This window comes from Phacochoerus africanus, chromosome 11 (assembly GCF_016906955.1).
Source record: "Phacochoerus africanus isolate WHEZ1 chromosome 11, ROS_Pafr_v1, whole genome shotgun sequence".
NCBI classification, from domain to species: domain Eukaryota; kingdom Metazoa; phylum Chordata; class Mammalia; order Artiodactyla; family Suidae; genus Phacochoerus; species Phacochoerus africanus.
The window spans coordinates 49,647,176-49,669,577 of NC_062554.1; the positions used below are offsets into that span (position 1 = coordinate 49,647,176).

At 44.8% G+C, this 22,402-nt stretch overlaps 1 protein-coding gene across 2 annotated transcripts in view; it reads right to left on the reverse strand.

The window, feature by feature from the left end:
• CLMP (CXADR like membrane protein) overlaps positions 1-22,402 on the reverse strand; it is a 101,263-nt gene that overhangs the window by 16,088 nt on the left and 62,773 nt on the right. For both annotated transcript variants that reach the window (XM_047752826.1, XM_047752827.1), the window contains one exon: positions 8,013-8,170. In XM_047752826.1, the coding sequence (XP_047608782.1) occupies positions 8,013-8,170 (158 nt within the window). The remainder of the gene's footprint in view (positions 1-8,012; positions 8,171-22,402) is intronic.

Below are 22,402 nucleotides of genomic sequence, written 5' to 3' on the forward strand. Positions count from 1 at the left end.
GGCAGGGAGTTCCCTTGTGGTGCAGTGGGTTAAAGATCTGGTGTTGTCACTTCAGCAGCTGGGGTTGCTGCGTGGTGCAGGTTCAACTCCTGGTCCAGGGACTTCCACGTGCCGTGGGGATGGCTGCAGGCTGGGGTTGGGGGAAAGGCAGCATGACACAGTGTAAAGTTTAAGACAAGATGAAGGAGATGAAGGCAGTAGTGTCTTCAATAAACTGCTTAGATTTAAGGCCATTTTGTTTGCTTGCTTGGTTTGGGTTGGGGGCGGAGGGGACGGTTTGGCCACAGCACTCAGAAGTTCCCAGGCCAGGGATTGAACCCATGCCACAGCAGCAACCTAAGCCACAGCAGTGACCATGGTAGATTAAGGCCATTCTTTTGTTTAATACACATTCGTAGAGTGCCTTCTATGAGGTAGGTACATATATCTTAACCTGAAACTGGGGCCATGGAGTTTAATTCTTCTCATGGGGTAGCTCCTTTGGGCCGCCTGTAGTCACTAATTAATCAATGCGTTTTCCTCTGAAGCTAGGCAACCCAGGGAAGGGCTCTTGGGAAGGGAGGTTTCCTCCTATTCTTAGGGAGAGGTTTCTTATCCGTTAAAATACAACCAGCCTCCTATGCCAGGATGTGACTAGCACAATTTCTGAATAACTTCTTAGTCTCACCTCAATTCTTTTTGCTTTCCTCTCAATCAGATAAAACCTATGAACTCTGACCCAGAAAAATGTACATAATAGATTATTTTCCAAATAATTCCTTAGGGTGCCTAAGATCCAACTTAAAGCCCTGTGCTTTCGATGCAGACCAGGAAGAGCTAGGATCACAGCCTTCTTCTCCAGATGTGGTAATTATTCATTTTAAATATTTGCAGACTATTCTTAGCCCCACATCCTGTTAGGAAGAATAGTTTTCTTTTGGGGTGGAAGGAGCTACCATAGAAATGCCAGATGGGTGGGAGGGTAGGCAGAGAATGAAATACATTGGCAGCAGGAAAAAAACTGGAAGCTTTAGAGTGTATCTCCTCTCTAAAATAGAGAATAGGGGGCTGATGTTTGAAGATAGAATAAGTAAGCTTGAAATATTAAAAAAAATTTTTTTAGGAGTTCCCGTCGTGGTGCAGTGGTTGACGACTCCAACTAGGAACCATGAGGTTGAGGGTTCGATCCCTGCCTGGCCTTGCTCAGTGGGTGAAGGATCCAGCTTTGCTGAGAGCTGTGGTGTAGGCTGGTGGCTACAGCTCCAATTTGACCCCTAGCCTGGGAACCTCCATATGCCGCAGGAGCGGCCCAAGAAATGGCAAATAATAATAATAATAATAATTAATTATAGTTGATTTACAATGTTGTGCAATTTCTGCTGTACAGCAAAGTGACTCAGTCAAGCTTGGAACATTTAATAGGCACTCAATATTATTTTCTTTCTTTCTGACTTTTTCATATTTATGTACATTTATGTAGGTACATAATCACCTATAAGGAAGTCAGTTTGTGCTTCCTAAGAAGAATGAGATTCTAAACCTATAAATCAGTACAGAGCTGGGTGATTTTTAGGGGCTTTTGGGTTTTGTGGGCTGTGGGAGATTGGTGACCCTGTGTGGTCTGGGGGATTTCTTCCTTGTTCATTTTAGTATTTGGACTACTATCAGAAGATACCTTTGTCTGGAAAGGTATATTTGACTTTGAAAGCCTTAGGAGGTGTGGTCCAGAATTAAATCTGGCTGCTGTGGGCTATTAGAAGTACACTACCGTAGGAGTTTTCGAACTTTTTGAACAGGCTCACACTAAGACGTACTTTTTTCTTTGGCCGAGCCTACCGCATGTGGACATTCCTGGACCAGGGACTGAACCCAAGATGCAGCAGTGACAACACTGGATCCTTAACCCGCTGTGCCACAAGAGAACTCTGAAATACATTTTTCTTCATGACCCAGCACACACATAGCACATACATCCATGACTGAAACACAGCTTTTCATGAAACTGTGCAGGTGCAGGACATTCCGAGATGTTCTAGTCTGTGTGAAAACAAAACATCTCGTAGGTTGGGATCCACTACTGAGTCACAAGTTTGAAAACTGCTGCACCAGGGCACAGTGATGGAGAGAGCTGGCTGGGAAGTGAATGCTCTTCTGTATTCAAATGGGAGCCCTCCACTTAGAGCTGTGCCTGGGCTCAGTTAATGAACCTTGACGGTCCCACGGGGATAAGCTGCTTCATAAGATGTCTGTAAGCCCTCGTGATCACTTTTATTAGGCTGATTCTGGGTTCCAGAAAGCCCTTAAGGTTTCGAAATTGGTCAGCCCCATTCATTTGTGCAGTGACGCTCCCCTGGCTCAAAGCCTGCATTGTTTCTCATCCCCTGTGCACACTGCACTCTGCAGTTTGGCCCCTGGGTGTGGCACCTAAAGCCAGCGAAGCCTGAACCATGACTCATCTTTGGCCCCTGTCCTCACATCTCGGAAGAGCCTGGTCCCCAAACTCGAGTCCCTTGATTCTGAACAATGTCTTCTGATGTGTCTTTGTCTTGGATCACACAGTCTTCCCCTGAAATGTCTCTCCTTTTCTTTTTACCTAAACAACACCAACACAGATCTCAAGATCACACTTGAGGGGCAACTTCTGTGTATACAGGCTTTCCTGGTATACTGCTTTTCTCTCCCTTTCCCCCAAACCCTGAAGAAAAAAAGAAATACCTACACTCAGTATTTAACAAGTCTGGAAAGCAGACATTACACAACTCGAAAATAATCTTCATGTAATTAAAAACTCCTTATTTAAGATGAGAATTTCACAACACTTCTGATACAGAATGGGGCTCAGTTACAGCTTCGCAATTTGGCTTTTTTTTTTCCCCCAGACATACATTGAATCCGGATGCTTGTAGGCCTCTCTATTTTATTTTATTTATATTATTTTTTATTTTTTGTTTATTTTTTCTTTTTGCTTTTCAGGGCCGCATGTGCGGCTTATGGAAGTTCCCAGGCTAGGGGGTGAATCGGAGCTACAGCTGCCATCCTACACCACAGCCACAACAACACGGGATCTGAACCTCACCTGTGACCTACACCACAGCTCATGGCAACACCGGATCCTTAACCCACTGAGAGAGGCCAGGTATTGAATCCTCCTCCTCATGGATACTAGTCGGGTTTGTTAACTGCTGACCCACAATGGAAACTTCTTATTTTTTTATTTTTAGGGCCACACTTGTGGTATATGGAAGTTCTCTGGCTAGGGGTTCAATAGGAGCTGTAGCTGCTGGCCTACACCACAGCCACAGCAATGCCAGATCTTTAACCCGCTGATCGAGACCAGGGATTGAACCCAAATCCTCACGGGTACTAGCTGGGTTTGTTACTGCTGAGCCACAATGAGATCCCCCCGGGAACTCTTTTTTTTTTTGTCTTTTTAGGGCCGCACCCACACACATGGAGGTTCCCAGGCTAGTGGTCGAATCTGAGCTGCATGTGCTGGCCTATACCACAACCACAGCAACGCCAGATCCAAGCTACATCTGCAACCTACACCACAGCTCATGGCAACTCCAGATCCTTAACCCACTGAGCAAGGCCAGGGATCAAACCTGCGTCCTCATGGATGATAGGTTCGTTTCTGTTGAGCCATGACGGAAACTCCTTATGTTATTTTGTTTTTAATTCTAAGAAATGTAGTGCTGAGACCAAGCTATTGATCAACTGGTGTGTGATAGGGGTACAGGAAATATCAATTTAATCCTTCAGCAAACAAACAAAAAATTAAATATATGAATTGCAGCTGTTGTGGGGCTGTCTGTCTTGTGACATTCCTGGTGGACTTGCTCCGGATGCATTTTTAGGGAGAGAAGGCAGGACAATTTGTTAGGACTCCAACAGAACAGACAGTCAGCTCAGCTTTCTGGCAGTTGCCCTGCTGTGCCATGCCCTGCATAGCAATGGTAACACTGCCTTTTTTTTTTTTTCTTTTTGGTTGCACCTGTAGCATGCAGAAGTTCCCAAGCCAGGTATCAAGGACCCATGCCACAGCAGTGACAACACCAGATCCTTAACTGCTAGGCTACAGGAAACTCCCCAAACTGCCTTGAAGGAGATGCATGTAGACCCTCCTAGGTTTTACATCAGGATATTTCTTATTCAAAGTCAAAGAGAAGGGGGAAGGGGTGAAGGGGTGAAGGGGTGGTCCGGAAGGAGGGAGGGTTGGTATGGGAATGAGAACATCTCTGGCCTGATTTTTCCATTTGAAAAGAAGAGGGGAAAGGCCTATGAAGGTTCCCAGGCTAGGGATCCAATCAGAGTTACCAGCTTCTGGCCTATGCCACTGCCAACAACAACATCAGATCTGTGACCTACCCCACAGCTCATGGCAAGGCTGGATCCTTAACCCACTGAGTGAGGCCCCGGGATCGAACTGGCAACCTCATGGTTCCTAGTGGGATTTGTTTCTGCTGGGCCACGACGGGAACTCCAGGGGAAAGGTTTCTGTTGTGAGTCCCTCACTGACCTTGGTGGAGGGGATCACTCTTACTATGTTTCCATCCCTGGAATCAGAAGGAAAGTTCCAGAGTTCTAGTGGCCATGTGGTCAGGAAATTCAAATATTCCTGAGGGTGCCTCCCCACCGCTAAACATCCTCTGCCTAGCTGAGCATCCTAGACAAAAGGGATGAAAATGTTTCTGCTTAGATGGAGATGCAGAGCCAACCTTGGGATCTAAGTCACTGGCCAGCCCACAGTATGTCCATTCCAGCCCCTCCTGTACTTCCTTCCTCAGTCCCCGTCACTGTCACTGTCACTGTCACTCCCAACACCCAGGCAATTAACCAGCTCTCGCAACTTTCCCCCCTGCTTGGTGGGCAGCTGCCCACATCCGTAGTTTAACCCTTTATTATTGTAGAGCCTGAAACCATTCAACTGATCTGGCTCCTACTCAAGTCCCCCTTAACTCAGCAGGCCACACAGTGCCAGAGTGATTGCTCTAGATACAAAGATGCCCTTTTGATGCTTAAAATCCTTCAGGAACACCGTGACATGATAGGAAAACCTCTCAGCTCCCGATATGGCAGACAAGACCTTTCCGTTTCTGGTGCTGCCCCTTCCACAGGCTCACACTTGCACTCCACCTGTACCAGCCACTTGGGAGTTCCCAGAATGTGCCTGCTTTTGTGACTTCCTCGGGGCAGTGCCTTCTGTCAACAGGGATAAGTGTGCCTCTGACAAGAAGCACACCTTGACCTCTACCCTCCTCCAACGGTTCTTAGCCAGTGGCTCCTTTGTTCTCATCTAGAACACTCTGTCTATCTCTGACATGATATGTATCTCTTCAAATAGCTTCTTTATGAGAGAGTGTGTGTATAGTGGGAATCCAATATTTTTTACATTTAATGAAATTAAAAAAAAAATCTTTTTAGGGCTGCACCTGCAGCATATGGAGCTTCCCAGGCTAGGGATCAAATCTGAGCTGCAGCTGGCTGGCCTACACCACAGCTGATGGCAACACCAGATCCTTAACCCACTAAGCGAGATCGAACCTGGGTCCTCATGGATGCGAGTTAGATTAGTTTCCATTGAGCCACAATGGAAACTCCTATCTAAATGGATTTTTGATCCTGCAGAACTTCCAACAGTGCCAAACTTTTTCCAGTGTCTGGGTCTTTTCATCATTAGTTCTGTCCGGAATCATTTTCTCCCCATATTTTCCTTACTTCCTATATAGCACATTTTCTAATTTCAAATTATTTATGAGGGTGGTGGTTAGTTGCTCAGGTACAGATGTCAGAGTGCCCAATTTCACAAGTGGGTGACTTTAAGCAATTTTCTCACTTTGCAAGTATATGTGCAAGATGAGCCTCAGTTCCTTATTTGAAAAATGGCCGTGATCATCCTGGTTGTGAGGATTAAGTTAACTGAGATAACATATGCCAAACAGATTTGGGCCTGGCATGTAGCTAATATTTACCGCTCTGTAATTTAAAAAAATTCTTTAAATTATTAAATGTCATTTCATTTTGAGCTCCAAGAAGGCAGGGACTCTGATGGCTTCTTCATTATTGTAGCCCAGCGCCTGCTGTGGCATACAGTAAGTGTAACCTAAATTCATGTCATGAGTCTCAGTGACTGAATAAATGATGATCCTTACTTTAGAGCATTCACTGAAGGTAAGCAGGGACCTATTCCTGCTGATCAAAATGCATTCAGAAGCCGTATCAGCGGCCTTCTTTAGTCGACTCTTATATACACTTGGTTACATAACCAGGCAACTTTTTTTTTCTCTTTAGTTTAAATAAAACCACTTGGGTAAAAATTAGATGAGTGATGTCATTCTTGGATTTTTCACGAGAGGAACATAGGCTCTTATTTACTTCATTCAGAACTGAGAGTATCATGTCTAGGATTGGTTACCAAGTTGTTGGAATAAACATCCCGAGGTTAAGGTGACCTTGCTCTGGCAAGAACAGGGTGAGTCTTAGGATGAGGTACGAAGAACAAAATGATGAGCAGCATCAAAACAACAAGGTGATGTAGGCAGCTGTATAAACAAGTTGAACTCGGACAGTGATCCTGAACTTTATCTTCAGCGAAAACCTTATCTTCTCCCCATCTTATGAAATTAGTGGTATAGATAGAAGGGGAGGAAAGGACAACTTTTCACTTTTTAGTAGGGAAAGGAATAAAGTTCTGAAAAAGAAGAAAGCCTAAAGTCAGCTTCCCTAGGTTATAAATTTTTGTTTTGTTTTGCTTTTGGTTTTTCTTGGCCTCACCCACGGCATGTGGAAGTTCCCGGACCAGGGGCTGAACCTGTGCCACAGCAGTTGACCTGAGCTGCTGCGATGACAACAGCGGATCCTTAACCCACTATGCCCCAGGGGAACTCTGGTTATAGATTTTGCTTTCCTGTTTTTGTCCACACCCATGGCATATGGAAGTTCCCAGGCCAGGGACTGACTCCATAGCCACATCTGTGGACATACACCACAGCTGCAGCAACACCGGATCCTCAATCCACTGTGCCACAGTGGGAACGCCATAGATTTCTTTTTAAATCACAAAACTTTCAACAAAAAGATTTCAATAAATAAGTCAATGGGTAAAGGGAGTGAGAATAGTTATGCCAGAAACCCAAGGTTGAGGAAATACAGAGGCTGAATGCAGCCAAGGCGAAAACGACAGTAACAGCAGGTTGCTTAGTTCTCATTCTCGGAGGAAGGCCAGCCCATTGGGTCGTCTGAAGCTGAGTGCTTCAAGTTCTGTTCACATGTCCAGAAGCTTATAAAAACCAAGAGGCCATCACGGTGGCCCTACTGAACCTGAGCACTGCAGACCCAGGGCCAGCTCCTTTATTTTCCAACACCAGAATCAGTATCTATTCTTTTGCTAACCAGTTATACATGTGTTATTCGTGTTCATTCATGTCCTGTACTTATTCCTCTGTATCCTGTGTTGCCGATCATATTACACAATCTTAGCGTTCAGAAGTCATGACTGTGCAGAGCCTAAGCATTGGCAGGTGGTAATGGTCTCAGAGGAGGAGGAGGAGCAGGCTTCCCAGTACGGGTGTGGTTCTGGCCCACTAGACCAGGCAATCAACGACTGCATTTTAGTTCTCTTCCTAGGAAAGATGCTCCTAGGGCAGACACCCTCCTTGGGCTTTCTTGTAGTTCTTACTTGTTCAAGGAACAGACACTCTCTTATCCTCATAACCATATACTCTTTCTTGTTTATTTATTTTTTTTGGCCACTCTCATGGCATGCAGAAATTCCTGGACCAGGGATCGAACCCAGGCCATAGCAGTGACCTGAGCCACAGCAGTGACAATGCTATATCCTTAACCACTCAGCCACCAGGGAACTCCCTTTCTTGTTTAAAGTTTGCAGTAGAGTCTTTCAAATATAAGCCAGATGAAAAAGCAATTCTAGCCCTTTCTGACACCATGAGAAAGACGAGCCAGTCAGGGGGCCAAAGGAAAGACACAGGAGGACAGGAGAAGAGAGGCAGGGCTCCAGCTTGGTGCACACTCACCACTTTTTGGTTCCCTTCATGATCAGTGAGCAGCCATTCGATGTCCAGGGTATCTTTCTCTGGGAGCCCCAGTTGATGGTGACAGGGCAAAGTGACCTTTTCCTCTGCCACTCTCTTGATCTCAGTGTGAGTCCCCAAGGTTCCGACATAGTAGGAAACTGGAAGAGGAAAACCTCTGATGAGTCAGGCAGGAACTGGATGGCAATGTGTGGAGAGCAGATATTACAACCAATAATTATCGGATGTTCCTGTGGGCAAGGGGCATATCAAGGTATTAGGAGAATCCTAGGCTGGAAGTACCAGAAGTCTCGGGGTCTCTGTCTGGCTCTTCCGTTAACTGAATTCATCATATCTTCCTTAACCTCTGCTCCCACTCCCAATTACACTCCTACTATAGCCCATCTCTCCTACCTTACTGGAGTTTTATGAACAATGAAATCACTCAGGTCAACGACTTTGGTTTTTTTTTTTTTTTTTTTTTTTTTTTAGGGATGCACCTACTGCATATGGAAGTTCCCAGGCTAGGGGTTAAATCTGAGCTACAGCTGCCAGCCTATACCACAGCCACAGCAACTCAGGTTCTGAGCTTGTCTGCAACCTATATGACAGCTCACAGCAATGCTGGATCCTTAACCCACTGAGCAAGACCAGGATTGAACCCACATCCTCATGTATACTAGTTGGGCTCGTTACCACTGAGCCATAATGGGAACTTCCAACAACTTTGTCTTTTAACCATCCTCTCCCCATCTAGCAAAGGCTTTTAAAAGGATGGAAACTAAAAGGGAAGGCAGGGGTAGGCATCCTCCCAGAACAGACACCAGATACTAGTTTAGTCTTAGATCCTAAAAACAGGCTGCCCGCACGCAACTCTCAGTGCAGCAATGCCTCTGGGAACAATGGGCTCTTTCTTACAGGTAGTTCCTGCCTCCCTAGGGATACTCTCTTACTCCCTAACTTCTACTTTCATTTTCTGTAGTTCCTTTTTCTTTTTCTTTTTTTGTCTTTTTGCTATTTCTTTGGGCCGCTCCCGTGGCATATGGAGGTTCCCAGGCTAGGGGTCGAATTGGAGCTGTAGCCACTGGCCTACGCCAGAGCCACAGCAACGCGGGATCCAAGCCGCGTCTTCGACCTACACCACAGCTCACGGCAACGCCAGATCGTTAACCCACTGGGCAAGGGCAGGGACCGAACCCGCAACCTCATGGTTTCTAGTCAGATTCATTAACCACTGCGCTACGACGGGAACTCCTTTCTTTCTTTTTTAAGGCCGCACTTGCGGCATATGGAAGTTCCCAGGCTAGAGGTCGAATTGAAGCTACAGCTACAGCTGCCAGCCTACGCCACAGCCACAGCGACGCTGGATCCGAGCCACGTCTATGGCCTACACCACAGCTCCCGACAACACCAGGTCCCTGATCCACAGAGCGGAGCCAGGGATCAAACTCGCATCCTCATGGATACTAGTCAGATTTGTTTCCGCTGCGCCATGGTGGGAACTCTGTAGTTTCTTTTTTTTAATTGAGTTATAATTGATATACAATTTTATTTAAGTTACAGGTGTACAATATAGTGATTCACAATTTTTAAAGGTTATACTTCATTTATAGTTATTATAAAATATTGGCTATATCCCCCATGTTGTACAATATATCCTTGTAGCTTATTTTACACATAATAGTTTGTACCTCTTAATCCTCTACCCCTGTATTTTCTCTGTAGTTTCACATCATGTGACTTCAAAGTATGAAGCAGCACTTGTTTGCTTGTTTTGGTTTTGTTTTTTTTCCAGCATGCAGAAGTTCCTGGGCCAGGGATGGAAACGGAGCCACAACAGTGACAATGCCAGATCCTTAACTGCTAGGCCACCAGGGAACTCCTGAAGCAGCACTTTCTATCTAGTCAAAATTCCAAGTTACCACATTTGGATCCCCTCACTTTATTCATCCAATATTCTTTAGGCCAATAGGAATTCAGTTCCACTTTTGCCTTCTTTTTTAAAAAAATTTTTTACTGCAGTTGATTTGCAATGTTCTGCCAATTTCTGTTATATAGCAAAGTGACCCAGTTATACATTTACACGCATTCTTTGTTCTCATATTATCCTCCATCATGTTCCATTGCAAGTGATTAGATATAGTTCCCCGTGCTCTAGGAGCAGGATCTCATTGCTTATCCACTCCAAACCCAATCATTTGCATCCATTAACCCTAAACTCCCAGTCCCTCCCACTCATGTTTGCTTTCTTTAGCTTTTTCATCTTTTTCCAGAATGGCATCATGTCAGCAACTTTAGTTTCCAAGTTCACTTTCTCTGCTTCCTATTCTTTTCTTTTAGTACCTGACTATTAAATCTACAGTATTGATGACTGATGAATTGATGTGATGAAACCTCACCTAATTCTACATATGATGTGTCCGGAACTCAAGGTGTGCTTTAGCTCTGATCTTCCTTTATTTCTTACATAGAAATAAGGAAGCTCTGCATGAAAAACGACCTCTTTCCAGCCATTCACAATATAACAAAATCATCCAACCTCTAAGCTGGAACAGCTCCAGGTGTCAGGGCTCATGGGAAATCCTCTCTCCTGCAGAGACCTCCCTCTGCCACTTGAGAAGGATTTTAAGTGCTGACGACCTAGGGTCGTGACTAATGAGAACATATAAATTACTCTCTTAGTTTCTGTTCATTTCCCAAAATTGATTAGCAGCAGATCTGTGGGAAGGAGAGAGGCCAGTCTTCTTGCCTTCGGAGAAAAGAAACAAGGAAGAAGGGAGCAGGGGAGGCCCATGGGCTGATATGCAGGGCTGGAGCCCTCAGGGGCCCTAAGAGATGCAGTGGGGAGATTCCCAAAAGCTCTGTTGCAAAGAAAGGAGACTAGAGAAATCTCTGAGCCTGAGAAGGGGCCTCAGAAGCAACAGGACAAGCCCCTTGTGGGGTCTTAGTGACATTCTCAGAAGGTTTCTGCTATTTCTGTTTAGAACTTGACACTGAAGCAGGAATGGCTGTCATGAACTAAGCACTTCCAATGGTGTGACTACACTGAGCATCTGTTCCATGAAGAAGGGATTATTATCCAGATCTATTGAGGAGACGTAAAGAGGGGGCTTAGCAACTTGCTCAATATCACACAGCTAGGAAGTGGCAGTGCAGGGCTGGACCCAGATCTGCCTCACTGTGAAACTCTTGCTGACAGTCAGGCTATGCTACTTTTGCCCTTTATTTTATGTGGCTTCCTAAATGCCTGGTTCTTCCATTAGCTTCTACACTCCTTGAGGTTAAGTTCCAATCACCATTGCATGCCCAGAGCCCTTAGCCTGGGCCTCATACACTGCAGGTACTCAATACCTACATGTCAGAGGGATTCAAATCTAACCCACGCACTGATTTTACCAGTGAGCAAAGTGAGGTCCAGGGATAAGGGGGACAGCCCAAGCTCCTACAATTCATTCAGTCGCAGACATAACCCGTGTAAAGCCCATCTTCCCTCAGTCCCCATAAAGTAGCTGTAGAGCAGCAGGGAAATGAGCTGGTTTGCACTGCACCAAGCTCAGCTTGTAAAGAGGAGCTCTGATCACTCCCCCTGGACACGATGTGCAAACGAAGCCAGTGTCCCACATCCCTGGCAAAGCTAGAGAACCCAGCACAAAGGAGGTACTCAGTCTTCATCGAATAAATAAATTCAAAGAATCAGCTATGAAACTTGCTGATTTGAGCCACTAGAGGGACTCAAAAGCTCAGATTTGGCTGATGTCACCAAAGCAAAGGACAGAGTGGTGGGTGGCAGGCTTTGCCAGAGGGCCAAGTTCTATTTATACTATGCCCAGAATTAAACACAGCGATGCAGGGATGGACCACTCGGTGAATGCAAATTGCCTTACCAATGCAGGGAGCCTCAAGATCAGGGCACATGCACCTCTAGTCTCCCCTGAACCTCAGTTCCCCAGGATCTCTGCAAATTTCTCAGGTCTTTCTGTGTTTTTAACCCACACCCTTGTTCTACAGTCTACAGGGACAGGGGCGTGGGCTCTGCATACAACTCCCAGGCTCAGAAATGCTCCTAGGGGTGGCTGAGCACTTGCCTGCCGCCTGGCAGGTGAGCAGGAAAAGGCAATCCAAACACCCAGGAGCCAGCCTTGAATTCCCTGGTAATGAAGGGTTTGTCTCCATTGAGAAAGATCTTAGGGATAATCAAAATTTAGCTACAGCCTGGAGAAGTGGAGTGTCAAGTCACCGAGGCAGTTGGTGGCAGAACCGCAAGTAAAGGAATCATCTCCACTGGGTGTCTGGGACTCTTGTGGCGTTTGATGGTGGGGAGAGGTGCTGGAAGGTGGTGGTGCTCCTTGACCAAATGCAGAGTCTTGGAAGCCGCCTCAGGTGCTTCCTAAGCTAAAGTCTGCCTACACTTGCCAAAGGACCTTTGCAAGCTTGGGAAAATGACCCGCTCTGAGCCTTAGTGTTATCACCTGCAAAATGGGAATTTAACAAGACCCTGGGGAAGTTAAAGTCCCTGGTGATGGCACACAAGAGTGTCCTCCTAAAATGCTCTTCTCTACTACAGACAGGAGCTTTTTCTCAGATGACTCTTGCCTATCTTCAGTTAAGATTAGTAGTAGTTTAAGGTTTATTCTCTAAAGGGCATTTACATTTAATAAAGTCTTTTGAACCTTTAAGATTTCCTTCAAAGAGAAGGGGCAGGAGTAAATTTTTTTTTAAGGGCTGCACCTGCAGCATATAGAGGTTCCCAGACTAGGGGTCAAATTGGAGCTTCAGCTGCAGGTCTATGCCACAGCCACAGCTGCAACCTACACCATAGCTCACTCACTGATTGAGGTCAGGAATCAAACCTGCATCTTTATGGATGCTAGTCAGATTCTTAACCCTCTGAGCCACACTGGGAACTTCAGGGGTGACTTTTTTTTTTTTCAACACAAATACTTGTATATAACTGAGGGAAAATAAGCCACATATTTTGAGGATGAATCCATTGAGAAGAAAATAGTAAATTTTGAACGGTTATTTCTATAACCAACTGACTATTCCATTCACATCGAAGCATCACAGTTGTGTGAGCAGCTCTTTACAGGAAAACCGCCCTCAACAGGGAGCTCCCTTTCCTTCACTCCCGGCAAAGTTATATTGTAACTAACTTTTAAACCAGGTATCTTTCTGCTCTACTCATTTCCTGCCCAAGCATACCTTTCAAATCTTTTTTTCTCTCCCACCATTCAAATCTTTTAATCACAAAATACCTTGCCTAACCTGTTGGTTCTTTCTGTAGATCAAAGCAGAAATGAAGAATAAGTAATTAACAGACGACAAAGTCTTTTCCCTAGCTTCCCCTTCAGTAACCTCCCAAAAAACTGTGTGACCAAACTGTGAATCAGACATCTATGCTGTAGAGCACAGGGAACTCTAGTCACTTGTGATGGAATGTGATGGAGGATAATATGAGAAAAAGAATGTACATATATGTATGACTGGGTCACTTTGCTGTACAGCAGAAATTGACAGAATATTGTAAATCAACTGTAATAGAAAAAATAAAAATCTTAAAAAAAAAAAAGTCTAGAGCAAGGTCACAGGAGTCTGACAAGACTGCACCTGGTGGGGGATGGTGACGACTCTGGCCCCCTATCTCAAAGATGACCTGAGATCACTTCTCTGTTTCTCTTTTTAAAATGTCATGGTGTGAACTGGGGATTGGCACCTGCCATCTGTCTCTGCACAGATTGAATTATGAGCCGCTGCAGCTGCTGACCCTCAACACCTCCCCTCCCCCAAAGGAGCTCAGGGTGGAGACCAGGAGGGAGACACTCTGTGCTCTGGGAAAACGGGCAGAACAGGTTTTCCGAGGGATATTTTCACAAGAAAATTTTATGAACCCAATTCTTGCATCTCCTCATACCTAGAAAAGCACTAAAATCCGGCGATGTCTGCTCCTCGAAACTAGCAGTAACCTTCATGAGACTAACAGCTAACTTTGGTAAACTGTGTACATGGTCGCATGTACCTCCCTCTTCACCAAAGTCACATTTATACTGACATGTCCCCTACCACTTGGGAGCAGTTTCTCAGAGCTCTCTGAAATGCTGCTTCCTGGGCTATAGTCCTCATTTTGCCCCAAACAAAACTCAACTCTCAGCTTTTAAGTTATGCAATTTTTTTTTTTTTTTTTTGCTTTTTAGGGCTGCACTGGTGGCATATGGAAGTTCCCAGGCTAGGGGTCGAAATAGGAGCTGAAGAGCTGCCAGCTTGCACACAGCCACAGCCACACAGGATCCAAGCCGTGTCTGCAACCTACACCACAGCTCACAGCAATGCCGGGTCCCCAACCCAGTGACCGAGGCCAGGGATGGGACCCGCATCCTCATGGATACTAGCCGGAGGATTGGTTTCCACTGAGCCATGATGGGAACTCCAAGTCGTGTGTATTTTTTTAAGTCAACAATCCCCAGGCAGAATCTTGGGAGGTGGTTTTGGGGGGGATGCTGAGTCTGCCACCTCTCCAGATTGCTGGCATTCTGATCAAAGGCACCTTTCTCCACTACCCTTCAGAAGAATGTAATTGATTTTGTAAGCGTTGAGCAGCAGGACCCAATTTATTCAGGAACAGTAGAAGTCCTTCTATAAATGGTACCTAGGAAGAGCTGGCATTGTTTCTGCGTGGCCCTTTCAAAGAAGTTCACTTAGTCTAAATAAGTACTTCATGTACTCTGTTTCCCTCACAAATTGAGGTTGTGTCTCTGGATCGGACTGTGTCAGTGTGAGCAGACGTGGCAGGAGTGAGAACCCTGGCAGAATTTTCTCAGATGGCTCCCCAGGGCTGCTGCTGACCCATTTGCTTTTGCAAATGCAAAAAGGCAAAAGCCCAGGATAACTTTTAATAGAAACTAGGATGCTACATGTAAAATCTCTCTCTCTTATTTCCCTAACCAAGAACTTTTCTTCTCAAATGCTTACTGAATGCCCTTGGGGCACAGGCTGCCCAGGGTCTATGTGTTACTCTCTCCAAAGAAGGGGTCCCTCAGTGCTGCATCATTGACACAGGTACCCAGGCTCCCCAGGGCCCCACCTAGGAGAGGCCACAGTGCTCTGTGCACAGGTCCTTCAACTATTTAACATACAGCAGGGCACCCACTGGGTGACGGGGGGAGGGAGTACCCAAGCATCCCTCCCACTCTTCATTGGGCCTGTTCACTTACCTGAATGGGAGGAGACTTTTCTTAAGTTTTGCCTTACACATATTTGAGAAAACCTCAGGGAAATCAAAATCATCGAACATCATTCAGAAAAATTTAAAGGATTTTGGAGACTTTAAAATAAACTTCTCTGATTTTGTAGGTCAAGAAATCGAGACTTAGAGAAGTGACTCACGCAAAAGCCTCCTGATTTCCAAACTAATATATATAAAATTCTGTGTGGGGGTGTGTGTGTGCAGGCCTGTACCTTCCAGACTGTTTTTGGAATACCATGCAATTCAAGAGGACTGGACTGCAATAGAAAGAGCATGTGTTTGGAGGCAGAGAGATGTGGACTTAATTGACCCTAAGGCCAATTAACTCCTTGACCACTGAGTCTTTTCTCCTCCTCTGTAAAATGAGTACAAAAATATCAACCATGAAAGGTGATCGTAAGGATTACGAGGGATGTATGTAAAGTGGCACTGCCCAGGGCATACAGTACAAACTCAACAAATGGTAATTATTGTTATTAATAATTGTACACACTGTATTTTGAAAGACAAGGAAAACCAGAAAAACATGCTGAGGAGGTAAAGCAGGATTTTGAGGAGTTTGAAAGTCATTTTGCTAGGTACATGTTAATATTTGCCCACATATTCTTTTCCTTTCTATATACATATGTGTGTGTGTGTTTGCTGCATATTTTTGCTGCTGCTACTATATTTCAACATCATGATCACACCTAGGAAAATTAATCATATTGTATGGAAGAGCAATCATTTCTGACAAGAGTGGTTAAGAAAACTACGATGAGTCAATAGGATTAAGCTAGTTCTGGAAAGACAGGCAGATGCCACCGAAGGGAGGCAGAAAGCACTCCTGGTGGAGGGAGCGGCCAGAGTGGAAGCCCCTCAGGCCCTGCCCACCGCCTGCCCCGCACCAGCCCCACCCCCCAGCCACCCAGGGAACCAGGGAAGTTTCTCTTCTCTCTCTTTTGCCTTCCCTGCCCCAGACCCAGGCCAGCCCTAGAATCCCACCAGCCAGCTGCCTTGATGAGGTCTTTGGAAAAGGAAAACCACATTCCCTCAGAGCTGTTAAATGACTGGTTCAGTTGATGGTCTTCTCAAAGACAAACGTATATTTGATATTTAGAGCGCGCCCTGAAGTCTGGCACTTGCCATCAGCCTCGACGTGGATTAAATCATGACCTGCAACAGCGCCTGAGCAGAGCTCAGGGTGCATATCAGGAGCGAGGCACTCTGTGCTCTGGGAAAACGGGAAAAACAGGTCATCAGATAGTCAGATATTTTTAGGAGAAAGTTTTTGTGTGCCCAATTCTTGCCTCTCCTCATACCTAGAAAAACACTAAAATCCTTCGCAGGGATGTCTGCTCCTTGTGACCTTCAGGAGATCAGCAACAAACTTTCATAAAATGTGTGCTGCACGCACCTCCCCCTCACCTTTACCACATCTTGATGTTCCCCCTTTTCCTCTGTGGATGGTATTGCAGCCCAGTCTGTAGTTAAGGATAAAGAACATCACGGTCATCTGTGAATGCCGTCACCTCCGAGGGTGAGAGCCTGGTGAGTCCAGTAGGCTGTGAAAACTCAGGATACTGGCCCTGATAGCGGAGGTGCATCTCAAAGGAATGGTTTCTTCCGAGCCCAGGCTTCTTTTGTTCCTGCTCCCTGCCCTCCGCTGTAAAAGCTCCTATATAATATATCCTATCTCCTCCCTCACGGCCTCGGAGCTGTTTCTCGGGGCCACCGGAGGTGCTGTCTCCCGGGCTTAAGCCCTATTTTACTCCAGATAAAACTTAACTCTCAACATTCAGGTTATATTTCTTTATGTCGACAAGAGAAAGCCTGGAGCGGCAGGAAGGCAGCAGTGGTTATCTGTGGAATTTCAGATGTCTGGGAATCAGTGAGATGCCTTGTTATTTTCCCCCCAGGAGGTGAGTATTTGTTCCTGTAATCCTAAAATTAGGGTGTGGGTGCCAGGACCAGGGTGGCAGCCTGAGTCATGGGCTTCAGTTGCGGGGGGCGAGTATAGAGCTTCCTCTTGCTTCCCTGTCTGGGGGTTGGTGTTAGAGGAGGAGAGGCGGGAAGGGAGGAGAAAGGTGGAGTTGGGGGTACTGGTTGGAGGAGGGGAGGAAGGGAGGATGCAGGGCTAGAGGCAGGACAAGAGGAGAGGGGAAAAGGAAAAGAGGAGAGGGAAACGGAGAGCCTTGTGCTCACAGAAGGTAGTCGAAGGCATTTCCAGACTAAACACAGGCTGATTAAAAATTAACTCACTTCCCTTTCCCTCCGTGAAAAACTGTCTCAATTTGTACTTTGTGTGTATTTATTTACATTAAAAAACTGTATGGAGCGCTTCACCTGTCAGGCACGCAGGGACTACAAAAGGCGGTAACAAACCATTTGAAAGCTAATGATTGGACTTCCGTCGTGGTGCATCGGAACCGAATCCCACCAGGAACCATGGGGTTGCAGGTTCAATCCCTGGCCTCGCTCGGTGGGTTAAGGATCCAGCATTGCTTTGAGCTGTGGTGTAGGTTGCAGATGCCGCTTTGATCTGGCATAGCTGTGGCGGAGGCCAACAGCTGTAGCTCTCATTAGACCCCTAGCCTGGGAACCTCCGTATGCTTCGGGTGTGGCCCTAAAAAAAAAAGCTAATGATTAAAGATACATTTATTTAGCAATTAGTTGTCAAATCCACCTATTCAAGTGCATTACCTCCTGTGAGCCCTCTGAGTATCCAGGGAGCTAAGGGTATTGGCTCTTTTCAGAGAAGAGAAAGCTGAGGACCACACAGCTGAGGCCACATGGCTGGTGGTGGCAGTGTGGGACATGGGCCCACCTCCAATTTTACTTCTCTTCTCTTTCCCACACCAAAGGTCCTTTGCCTTTAAACTGACTGATTGGAAACAGAGAGGTCATGTGTGTTAAATATGGATGGCACAGAACTAAGTCGCAGAGCTAATCTGAGCGGACACACTTAGGATTTATAATCATCTTTCTAGCTGGGGTTCTGAACCAAAAGCAAGATGAAATTTTATAGAGACAAGTGTTAGGGTATAGCTAGACACAAGTACAGGGTGAGAAAGACCCAGAGGACTGGGAGGCTACAAGGTTTATGCTGTCCACTAGTGTGATGTAACTGCTGAAAAAGCCCATGGATTTGGGGCTGCATTAAAAAAAGTTTAATGACCCAAATATGGGGCATAACCACTTCATTGCCCTCTATCTTGGTCAAATAAACACACCTAGAACTTTTTTTTTTGTATTTTTAGGGCCATACCTGAGGCATATGGAAGTTCCCAAGCTAGGAGATGAATCTGAGCTGCAGCTGCTGGCCTACACCACAGCCACAGCAACGCTGGATCCTTAACCCAGTGAGCAAGGCCAGGGATCAAACCTGCATTCTCATGGATATGAGTCGGCTTCATTACTGCTTAGCCATGCTGGGAACTCCAACATCTAGAACATTTATGTTTAGTTCAGATGCTTCACATGAGAGGGACATTAACAAAAAGGTGGCATCCAGGTTGTAATCCAGGAGATAATGGGATCTAAAAAACATGTCATATGAGGAACAGTTGACACAATTATCATTGAAAAGTTAGAAAAAGCAACAGGGTAGTCCCTTCCAACATTTAAAAGCCTGCAAAACAAGGAATAGGCTTACTGGGTGTTGTTCCAGAGAGTAGAATTAAGTCCAGATGGTGTAACAGAATTAAGCATAAAAGGATAAACTGGGAGATTTTCAACACCTCTTTCCAGTTCTGAAATGATAATGATTCTCTTACAAAGGATTTATTCCATTTGGCCTGAATATATGTTGATAGACTTTCTAACAGTCCCCACCTGATTTGAGAATATGCTGTATAATTTGGTGCATTTTCCATTACTGGAGTCACTCAAGTGGGGGCATGTTAGGCGCTGTGACAGGGATCCTTATGTGTGGATGTTGCACTCAATATTTCATGTCCTTCCTGACTGTAACATTCTATGAAATAATTATCTAGTGCTTGGTATAGTCAAGGCACTGTCCTAGAATACAAAGTGAAAGATACAGATGTATACTATTAGCTGTCAATATATTTTGTCAGCATCAATTAGCTCTTATACAATCTATACACATGGTCTAGCTTGCTCCACTCTCAACATTATTTTTCAAAATCCTTGAAGGGCTCTTCAACAGAATTAAAAGAAACTGGCCCTGGGCAACTATTGCATTTCTTTCTTATCTGTGGATATTTTAATCCGCAAGGGGGCAGAATTTACTTAGGATTAGCCATGCCTCATCCTGAATATAGTTCTTATACTACTAGTAAAAAGTATGAAAATTGACAAAGAATTATAGGCTATCTTGGATTTAAATTTGATAAGCACTTTGTTGCCATTTGTGGTTATACACTAAATTTCCAGCGGTATGCATTTAGTTTCCAAAGGGCATGGAAAAAATGGAAATCTTAGAAAATAAGGTCAGGCATTTGAGAGAAACTTTATTAAAGGAAGAAAAACATATGCCTTTTTCATAACTCCAGGTCACTGGTTATGGATGTTTACTTTGTCTAAGACCAAAGAACCCTTATTTTTATTGCAGAATTTATTATGAAAGAAATCAATCACTCACATGTTGTGAAGTTCCCTCTGCAGAGAGTCAGTAAGGAAAGGCAAGGAAGAAAGGAAGAAAAATCTGTCCCAGATGGCCTGGGGGGAGGGATCAGCAGAGGAACCCCCAGGGTCCTTTCAGTCTTGACGTTCAACCTTTGTTCTAGGCCAGGAATTTACTGAATTACAAAACCCTAGAATGCTCTGGTTCTCTGTAATCTAGAATCTCAAGTTTGGGAAGTCCCAGAGGGTCATCTCAGGCGAGCATTGCCTTGCCATTAAGCCTATTTCATATTTAAAACTAATCTGCTGAAACATATCAAACTGTTCAGACCTTCTCATTATCACTGAGAAACTGCAGTCTCAGCAAAACTGTTACAAGATCTTGACATGTCTGTTAGTATCAAACTGTTAATTATTGTACATCATAAGATATCATGAATACTGATTTCTACAGCATTTCCCTAAACGAACACCTTACCCATGAAGCTTCAGCTTCTGGGGGCCACAAACTAACAGGGACATTGATGAAAGATACAGATATATACTATTAGCTGTCAATATATGATGAAACCATGGCACCCAGAAGGGGGTAGCCAGGCGTGCACAACTCTTTGAAGAATATGAGAGGCACTCCTGTTACCATCCTAGGTGACGCCAGGGTACAAAGCTGAATGGCATTGCCTTTTGTCTATGAGGATGTCCCAAAATAGAGAAACAAAACAGGCACCCAACAAATCCAGTTCAGGACAGTGTGTGATCAATATGAATGTGAGGGCCAGATGTGCTTGAGGAATTTAGAAGAGGAAGTCACCAAGGGGATCAAGGATGCTTCATAGAAAAGGAGGTATTTATTTAACCTGGGCCTGAAGAATAGTTTGGACTTTTGGCAGCTCCAGTGGAGAGGTGATGATGTGGCAAAGACTGGCAATGGCAGCCAGCCTGACTGCTTAGGAAATGAGTTGCCGAGTTGACCTCAGGATTCAGCAGGCTAGACCATCACCATGGAGCCTCAGACCTGATAGCTCCCCACAGCCTGGTCAGTAACATCACATAATCACCATGCAAGCTCTACCACTGTCATATACCTGGGGGCTGACTCTCTGGGAGTAATGTTTTATCCTTATTTCTCCAGTAATAATTGTCAGGGGAAGGCTACCAATCTAGTCTCCAGGAATCACTCTGCCACAGAATTATTCCAGTTGTCCCTCAGAATGCTGTTCTCAGTAGTGTGCTTGTACATGTTCTATGTACGTATTCATGTTCACATATGCAAGGAAACACACACACACACACCTGTCTAGGGACCCCTACAGCCTGCCCATGTCAGGATGCAGATCAGACAAGAATGTAGCCTTTGATGCTGATACTCCGAGAACTAACCTGTTTCACTGACATGCCTATTTATAGCCTCTATCTCATTCCAAATGCTAAGTCGCTTTCTAAATCTAAATCTTTTATTACCTTTGGCAGAGAGTTGACCAGAGGAGAAAATTAAAAATAGACACAGGCTGGCTATTGAGGGAGCAGTAGTCAATTTTTAGGGATTCATGCCATAGAGAACTGAGATTATGTGGATAATTAAAACCCACTGATAAATTAAAGCCTCAGTTCAGCCTTTAACTTTATGCTTCCCCCTCTACCTTCCCATCAAAGCTAATGACAGATGACCAGAATGAACTTCATCCCATTTCCCCTCCCTCTCAAGGGGACAGACAAAAGAGCCATGAAACAAACAAAACTATAGTACGCATTTGTCACCCAATATATTTACTCCCCCATAGAAACACTCATCAATAATAGTTAACAATTTTGAATGCTTATTATGTATATACCATAGTTATCTCCTTTTTTTTTGGCCTTTTGTCTTTTGTCTTTTCAGGGCCCCACCCACGGCATATGGAGGTTCCCAGGCTCGGTGGCAATCGGAGCTACAGCTGCTGGTCTACGCCACAGCCACGCTGGATCCTTAACCTACTGAGCGAGGCCGGGGATCGAACCCGAAACCTCATGGTTCCTAGTTAGATTCATTGCCACTGCACCACGATGGCAACTCCAGTTATCTCCATTTTTAATGTCAACAATTCTGTGAGGTAGGTATTATTATTATTCTCATCCTATAGACAGAGATGCTAAGACAGATTAATTTGCCCAAATCACACAGTCAGGAGTAGAGCCATGATTCTAATCCAGCCATTTTCTCCAACACCCATACCCTTAACAGTATATTATACAGCCTCTCAGGATATATATTTAACAAAAATTTTAATGATCTAATGTAATGCTGGTATTCTGCTGAGTTTCTACAAACCTCACATCTTTCCTACTCTTGGTCATATATAGAAATGCTTCTCAATCTTTGCTCCCATTTTTCCATATACATCAAACTCTACTAGTATTTAGAATAAACACTGATGTCGCAAGACATGTTTCCTTGAAAACTCCATCTTGTCCTTCTTTACTTTATCCCATCTTCTTGTCTTATTTTATCCCATCTTCCTGCTTTGAAAAACAGTCACAGTACTGGTAAATGACTTAAGCTTAAGAGCAAAGACCTAAAGGCATAAGTGACTTAAGCTTAAGTACTGTT